General features: G+C 39.8%; 1 protein-coding gene across 3 annotated transcripts in view; it reads right to left on the minus strand.

Annotated features, from left to right (window-relative positions):
* Nucleotides 1-5,595: 5,595 nt before the first annotated feature.
* The window catches only part of LOC107750979 (neuronal pentraxin-1-like), a 6,204-nt gene continuing 2,858 nt past the window's right edge, over nucleotides 5,596-8,941 (minus strand). The window contains exons 2-6 of one of the 3 annotated variants that reach the window (XM_016566656.1): nucleotides 8,422-8,483; nucleotides 7,890-8,097; nucleotides 6,868-7,112; nucleotides 6,486-6,665; nucleotides 5,596-6,330 (exon numbers count right to left, since the gene is read on the minus strand). In XM_016566656.1, the coding sequence (XP_016422142.1) occupies nucleotides 6,109-6,330; nucleotides 6,486-6,665; nucleotides 6,868-7,112; nucleotides 7,890-8,097; nucleotides 8,422-8,483 (917 nt within the window). In that variant the 3' untranslated portion in view covers nucleotides 5,596-6,108. Of the gene's footprint in view, nucleotides 6,331-6,485; nucleotides 6,666-6,867; nucleotides 7,113-7,889; nucleotides 8,098-8,421; nucleotides 8,909-8,941 lie in introns of those variants that run through there. The other 2 variants (XM_016566732.1, XM_016566585.1) reach the window with 2 other exon arrangements.

Raw genomic sequence — 8,941 nt, forward strand, 5'->3', positions numbered from 1 at the left:
TCTGGGTGTAACAGACAGGACGTGACATGACTCTGGATGATCAGCTGTGATGTGACGTGACTCTGGATGATCAGCTGTGATGTGACATAACTCTGGATGAATAGCTGAGACATGACGTGACTCTGGACGAACAGCTGAGACATGGCGAGACTCTAGATTATTGACGATCAACTGTGACTTGACTTGACTCATGAAGATCAGTTGTGACTTGACTAGACTCATGACGATCAACTGTGACTTGACTTGCCTCATGACGATCAACGGTGACTTGAGTTGACTGAGGAAAATCAGCCGTGACTTGACTTGATTCAGGATTGGCAGCTGTGACATAACGGGGCGCTGTTGTGTCCGCCATTTTGTGAGTGTGCTCTAGTGTGGCCGCCATTACACGAGTGAGTGCGGGATCGCGTTCCTCCGCGACACCCACAGTGAACGTTGAACCAACAGTCAACAAAGCATAGTCCATAAAATGACTGAGAGATGAGCGGGGACCTGATTAATGCCCTCACAAAAGAAGTCTATGAGTACACAGTCCGGCAGATCAGAAAAATAAGCAAAGTTCAGATACTCTTGAATATAGTCCTTGAGCGATCGTGTGCCCTGTTTGAGGGCTAATAACAGTCTTGCAATGTCCATACCTGGCCAGTGTCCACTTGAAAAGCCGCTGGATCCTTGTGTGGCCGATTATTCTGTTACGGAGCGAACGAGACGTGAGACGTGAGACGTGCGGATCCATCTGCAAAGCTTTTATTTAAAGGCGTGGTCATAAAACAGGCAAGGTTCTGAAAATGGCAAACAGGGATATGAGGGCAAGACAAAGAGTAATCCAAAACGGGCGTGAGTCAGTCGACAGCGAACGTAATCCAAGGGGCTTGACAAGAGGGGTAGTCCAATAACAAGAGCAAAAGTCCAGGCAAGGTGCAAACACAGTCCGAAACAGCAAGGCAAAGGGTTAATCCAAGATACACAGGCAGAAGATCAGAACACGAGAAAACAGGTAAGGCAAGACTTTGACTAGACTATGGAAACTAGAACTAAATACTTAAACAAGGACAGGGAACTGGCTCCGTAAAGTAGCTATCGCTAGATGAGTGATATGCGCTTACAATACTCGGCGACTTGAGCAGGATCTGAGTGGGTGTTATACAGTGAATGTGTGATTGGTTATAGCTGTGTGCAATCAGTGCAATGGATGATGGGATATGTAGTCCGGGATGACATGCAACAGTTTGTGTAGTGTGAGTGTCAATGTAACGGAAGGGTGACCTCTGGTGGTGATTGAACGGAAGTCCATGGACAGGATTCGTGACAACAACATTCAAATATTTATTATGATTATATACATGCTATACCCGGGATTTGAACCTAAAGTGATAGGTTCTGACCACATGCCAGTCATGCACACTAACCACTCCTGCAACCCATATGCTGGGATGACAAGCACAACATATATGTTATAATTCGTCAATTCACTTACCTGATTTGTTGTCAATGCTGTTTCAGAGCAATACTTGAAAATGACCACTAGGTGGTAGAGATGGGTGTCGAATTGTTTCGAAGACTCGGCACATTTGCTTCGACTGTTTCAGTGTTTAATGAAGCCTCGCGATCGAACGGAAGTCCATGGACAGGATTCGTGACAGGATGCCTTTCAGTAAATATACATGGATATTATTACAGTGCTGTTGTGTTTATAAACAGCTATTTCTTTGTTTCACAATCTGAAGACCAGATAGCAGCTGAGAGGCCATGGCAGAAGCAGTTAGCGGCGCAGCTAGCGGCACAGCTCGCGTCTCATCTTCACAATGCAGCAGGATGCTGATGCTGATGCAGAGGTGATGCAGGATGCGGATGCAGAGGTGATGCAGGGGACAGGCGACTAAAATTATGCACATAAATGGAATTATATAAAGTTGGAGGATGTGGATTCTGTTTTAGATTGTAATAAACCACATGGATTTTACAATTTATAGAGTCTTGTGTCTCCTGAAAGAAAAAAACTGATTGTATAAAACACAAAATTTGATATTTGGTATAATTCGCTTATGCCATTTTGTATATTACTACTTTGACAAACATAAAAAATGAAACATAATTCAGTCAATAATCAAGAAAAGTGCAATGGCACATAGTAAAATAGGATTCTGGGGGCAATATGCTTTATAAAACCTGTTTTTGCAAAGGAAACTCACAAAGACACTTTTAGATGCAAAAAAGGGACAATTTGACTCCCTTCAGTTATAATTCAATATCTCCTGTTTAGAAGCTGTTATTTGAAAGATTCTTTTTTCTGGTACATCTTGGCACCTAGTGGAATCAAACCATATAAGTTGCAGGGAGCTGGAGCAAACAGAACCTGAATAACAAACTTTCAAAAAATAAATTCTGAAAAAAAATCAAAAAGTGCCTATGTTTTTTTAGTGTTTATTGTAATATTTAAAACATATATAATGTTATTTATGAAGAATTACAATCATATTTTGTAGTTCAAAGGGTTTTCTATACAATGACACCATTTTTTTTTCATTTCCTCCATTGTATGTGTGTAGGGTAAACATTTGAAATCGGGTATGTCAAATTTAGGCGAAAATACACAAAAACACCCCAGAGCTTAATTAAAACGCCAGGAGCGTGCCGAGCGCTGAGCGTCTCAGCGAGTTTGCCAAATAATAAAAGAAATTGTTATTAAAACAATAGCATTTCACATGCCTGTTTATTGAAATATGAATTGCAATATGTCTTTACATTATACAGAATTTTAGTTGACTTGTTTATACTTAAAATACATAGTTGCCTTTATATTTTAGACAAGGGGACCCCCTGCAAGGAATCATCATATTTGGGGGTCCCTGGGATTAAAAGGTTTGAAAACCCCTGGTATAAAGCGCTATATAAAGGTAACTTGCTTCATGTCTACGGCTGAATCACAGCCATTGAATTTAATTTAATTGAATATAAAATGTGCAGAGCAGTGGGTCCCCAGGACCAGAATTGAAAACCAGTGACACTGATAACATCAAAGTCTTTTGGTTTTGTGTGATGCTGCATCAAGATCACTAGCTGTCAGTGTGAATCTAAAATGACCTGTATATCAGTCAGCAAAAAATAAACTAAAATGTCTGAGTGCACCTGTAATATTTCTGTTCCTAATTTATTGATGGCATAATATAGGGGCAGTCGTGACCTAATGGTTAGAGAGTTGAAATTGTAACCCGAAGGTTGTGGGTTTGAGTCTCAGGTCCTGCAGGGATTGTGGGTGGGGGGAGTGAATGACCAGTGCTCTCTTCCACCCTCAATGCTACAACTGAGATGAGACCCCTGAGCAAGGCACCGGACCCTCAACTGCTCCCTGGGCGCCGCAGCAAAAATGGCTGCGTGCTGCTCCGGGTGTGTGTTCACAGTGTGCAGGCACGTGCACACATAGACATCAAAGGGGGCTTGAGCACCTGCCCTATTTCTTCCTTAAGAGAAAATGCCCTTTTTTCTGGGAAGTTGTATTTATTTATTTATTTTTTAAATAAACAAATATATGTACATATGTGTGCGTGTTTCTGTTTGTGCACAGCTTTCCCTGTCAAACAAATAAAAAATCTAAATATCAGGTCAGGTCGGGAAATGTTGACACTTTGTCGAGTTCTGATGCCTTTCTCCCCTCCGCGCAAGCGCTCACGGCGCGCAGCAAAGCGGTGTAGCGCACATTGATCGGCACATGCACATCACAGACAGGCAGAGAGCCCAGAAGTGAAGCCCTCCCTCCCTTTCCAGTTGTGTTTGTCTTGGTGGGGAGGTGAGTGGTGATGAACAAAAGACTAAGCTACCTGTGCCTTGAATTTACAGCTAATTATTCAAAAGACAAAAGGCAGATATAGTTAATTTGTCTTGCTAACATCCATGACTCATAAGCATGTAATAAGTTAGCTAAGGCAATATATCATGGGCATACAGGCTAACTTAATGGAGAAACGACAGCTGAATATACAGTAAAATTAATAATGTCATCAGAATTGCCACACTGAAATTAAAACAATTTATTGTCTTGCGCAAAATAAAGAAATTATTACTGAAAATATGTCCCTCTCCTTTGTGCAGTCATTTATTCTTAATTTATACTTAAAACTAGTAGCATAGAAAACATGCACATTGTGGCTTAGTTTCCTTTGTTGTTGCCTGTTCTTGTGATAAAATTAGTGAAGAAGACCATGGTCTCTATGTGAACTGATTATTTTGTAGACATCTGTTGAAAAATGAAACAACATGAAACAATTGGGTGAGTGTAAGGGAATTAAAATAAACTGGTAAGTCAGGGTTGTGTTAATATATTTAACGATTTGTTTAGATTTGTTTTTTTTTAATAAATATGTGACAAAATGTCTTTGCACGTCCCTGACGGTGTGTGTGTTAACTATTGTGTGTGTGCGCACTTGGGTGGGTTAATTGCAGAGCACATATTCCGAGTATGGGTCACCATACTTGGCCACACGTCACTTCACTTCACTCACTTACACATAAGTGCCACTTATTATATACCTATCTCTGTAACATATTTCAGAAAATATTAAAATTCAACTCCAGAGTTTGGTTATGTCCAATTTTCATTCTGTGATTTTGCACTTATCTTTAATTATCTTTATTTCACCTTTTTAAATCATAGTTTTCTTCTCTCATATTATGCTTAAATGGTGTCAGATGACTGAACACCATAAATGCCAACAGTTTATTGGCAGCTACCACTGGTTGTTAATGTCTACAAAAGCACAAAATGCCAAATCAGCCTTTTTTTTCAGCAGTGCAGTCTGTTACCCTGCACACAAACCAATGCTAGGGGGCAGTGTTTGTCAGCAAAAACAAATGCCCCATGTACACAAACAGAGAGAGCGAGTGAGATTTAGAGAATGATAGATTTTAGGGTGCAATTGAGTACATTTTCATTCAGTTAAACATGTCTGTTAGTTAATACTCCATATCACTGTAACTTTCTAATAAACAATATTTAAATAGAAATAACTGCAGAGGTAATATAAATGTTATATATATATATATATATCACAATTTTATTACAAAAATTAGATCTTCATCATCTCTCAGTAGTGCCATGCTTTCAGCATATATCAATACAGTAAAAAACCCGACCCAAAACAACAGGATAAGCCGATGTTGGTGTTGCAGCATTTGATAATTCATGCTGTTACTGTACGAATAACATTCCTAGAACAGAGTACAAATACACCAGTTATTGCTAAAACACACCAGAGCCTTAACAATCGCTGTTAAACACATTTCATAAAAACAATTCATCAACAAAAGCAAAAAGATAAAGCAAAACATGAGTAAGCAAACTAAAAGTATGTGCTGAACTGATACATCAGCTCAAAGCACTCAGGTTGTAAGCATTTTGGCAACTAAACATTCTTATAGAAACATCGGTAAGATCACTGGAAACAAATGAAGGAAGTGCCATCTTCTTAAACAATTCTTTTCTGGATGAATGAATGAACGAACGAATGAATGAACAACTAACTAACGAACTAATTAATTATTTAATTAATTAATACTTTTTCTGTCCTATTTTCAAGTCCATCACAGTGCAAAATCCAGTGAGAGTGGGGTACGGTTAAGTGTAGATTACAAATAAACCATCATTTTACAATTTGTGATTGGCTTTGTGAAGTCTTGTTCGGAAAACACGAGTGATGTTCTGATGCACTGTTGCTTTGCTGCCCAAAAGCTGCAAAGAGACTGCAAAGAGAGCTGAGTTCTCCAGCTGCTGGCCCCTCAAAAAAATATATGAACGACAAAATAAGCAAAGAACTGTGTCCAATAAATGAAGCAGCAAAAAAATTATCTAATACTAAAAGTAACCTGGCTTAAAACTGTCGCTTTGAAGTTTGCAAAACAACCAACATGAAACTATTTTATCAAGACAAAAAAAAATGTCTTAGCTTTGCACAGAAATTTTCAGGTATTCATAGAAACCCCAGGTTTACTCTTACAGAACCTTTAAATTGTTTTATCAAGATTTCTTCTTTTTCAGGAATATCAAACTGAGGAAAAGAAAGACAAAAGCTAGAAACATGGATCTGGGATTGGCTATGGCCCCCACTTTGCAGTTCAGTTGAGCTGACGGCAGGGCTCAAAAGTCCATTTAGTGGCTCCACCGAACACATCGATATTACTTTCCGACCATGACAACACATTTCCAGCTTGTGCTCTGTTGTTGCAGGTTGCCAGGTTGTAGATTTCTCCAGCTGTTAATTTTCTATCCCATATGTTAAAATTTGCGAGTTCACCTACAAAGGCTTGGGTTGCATCAAAACCTCCACCAAGTGTGTCCTGCAAGAACAAAAAACATCCTAATTCAATATCAGGTTACTGAAAAACAGGCAAACCAGTTAAGCTATAGATTTACTTTTGCCTGTGACTAAGGTCAACTAACATCTTCAACATAAAGACTACACAAACCTAATAGGCATACTTCCGAGTCTTACCTGCTCCTGACCTAAAACCAGTACACCACTGGGTTTTATTGGATGGTAGGGTGCCAGATTCTCTCCAGTTCCACGCAGAACACCATCCTGAAATGCCTCCCATACTCCATCACGAGTCGTCCATGTGATGCAGATGTGATGCCATTTACCATCGTTGATGACGAAAGGTAATTTTGCAACCTATAAAGTTACACTGTGGATTATTTTTTTTTATTGCTCTTCTGTTTACAAGTGCCAAAAGACTACATTTTATAAATGAACAGACCTCATCATTTACTACTAAGCAAACTCAGAGTTACACATTGGGAAATATCTATAGGCCCTACTGCTGCCACTTACAATCATTTTATGCATAATTGCATTATTATTTTTGACACTTTACCTTGTCATTTATGAGAATCTCCATTGGATTGTTCCCCCATTCTATGAGAACAAGCTCATTAGCTTGTCCAGGAACAGCATAGGAGAAGGGGGTTCCCACCCCGGGTGATGCATTGGACTTTATCCACAAGCAGAAAGAGAAGGCATACATTTCTGGTAGACTTTTCTTCACTTTGGCATACATGTAATTTGTTCTTAAGGGGAATGTTATCTGAAACTTGTCCAGTGGCCTGCTACCTTTTGAACCTGCAGAGTAAAAAGTATGGACTGTTAGAGTTTATAACACTCTCTCTTCCTCTAAATGAAATCTCTCTCTACATCTATTCGACAAGGACTTCTAATAAACCCAAATGCTTCAATTGCTTGTATCTACTGCTATGATGCTTAAGTGACTGTAATTATTATTCTTGGACTATTCATTGCACTACTATAAATTACTTTTATGCCACACCCCCTACTCTATAAATTAACAGATTTTACTCCGGGATCAAACCGACTTCTTAAAGGTAAACCAACCAAACACGTTTTAATGCAGGCAGAAATTGACCATTCTTTGTGTTCTTTCTTTTTATTCTGTTTTTATACTTATTTTGTATGAGCATATATGCATAGTACATTATCTGTATTTATTGTATTTTGTGAAACTTGTGGTTATAGTAAAGAAGTAGAGAAATAACACTGCTTTGAATCTCTCGCATGCTGCATTGGTTAAACAGGCTGGCTTTGAGCAGCAAACTTTACGCAGCTATGCAGGCAAGACATACTTGGTTTGAGAAGGACGTGGGCTCTAATTATCCTATCATTATTAGGCTACATCGCATTTGTGTTTTATGGGCTCAATATGCTAAATAATGCAGCTCCCCCTCCCAAACCATCCTCTGCGACATTACACCGCGTAAACATTGGTGTTTTACTGAAACTACCTTCCAGCTATGTTTCTCAAACGCATCATTACTGTAGTAGTTCATATTTATTATGTACATCACATATAAGTAAAATTTCTCATGGAATGAGATCTCTGACCTTTCTCTAGGTCGTTAATTCTTTGATGTAAGGAGGTGAGGGTTGACTCCACTCGATTGCGCTGATCCGTGTCATTCTTCTGCCCGGGTTTGCTCTCCTCCAGAGTATTGACCCGGGACAGCACCTGCTTCTCCATATCATCGATCTTATTTTGAAGCAGATCTTTAAGGCTGCTCGCCTGGACAGAGCCGTTGTTCCTGCTGTACTGCTACGGGAAAATAGGACAGGGGTATTCAAACGAATACTTTAAAACGCACGCATGGGACACTTATACGAGACTAGATAAGCCAATTTCAGGATTAGCACAGCCTGCTGTGAACCAGTGACACATTGACTAAATCTGTCAAAGACCTCCAAACAAGTCGTTCGACCCCATTAAGATGCATATAAAACAGATTATATTGTAAGTTTAAGTAATTCTATCATGCATTACATGAGTTTGCGTGTAAAAGACTCCAGCATATTATAGGAATAGACTAGATGGAGTCACACGTTTTAAACTGAAAAGTCCAAATCATTAGGTCATAAATACCTCCAGGTTTTCCAATCTCTGTTTAAGCGTGGCTAAAGTTTGCCCGAGTTGGGCTAGAGTATCTGTCGGGCCGCGGGACACGTCTCCCATTGTGTTTTTGCCCGGTTCTTTTCTCCGACCTCCAGCCACGGGCACCAGAACACCCTGACTCTCACAGCGGCTCAACTTCGAAGTTAGTTCCCTGATCGTCTCCTTCTGGTTCATGATAGTTTCCTTCTGCTGTAAGACTGTCTCCCTTAACTGCATTACTGTGGTCTTCAGATCCTCCGCTGGTCCGCTGTTCTGCATAGTGGCTGCGCACAGGTCCATATCCTTGGGCACGGACGTGCAGATGAACTGGGTCTGTTCGAAATCTTGCGAAGATCCTTCTAGATATGTGAGAGAGAGCAGAAAAAGTGTCCATGATATTCTCTCCATTGTGGGTTGCCTTCTTTGTCAATGTTTGACGTTTAAGTAACGTGTTGTTTCACCACCACGGAGCTGTTCGCTGACTCTATGCAGCGCGTATGGGTTTATATAG

This window comes from Sinocyclocheilus rhinocerous, unplaced genomic scaffold, assembly GCF_001515625.1.
Source record: "Sinocyclocheilus rhinocerous isolate Xijiao unplaced genomic scaffold, SAMN03320098_v1.1 scaffold2656, whole genome shotgun sequence".
NCBI lineage: Eukaryota > Metazoa > Chordata > Actinopteri > Cypriniformes > Cyprinidae > Sinocyclocheilus > Sinocyclocheilus rhinocerous.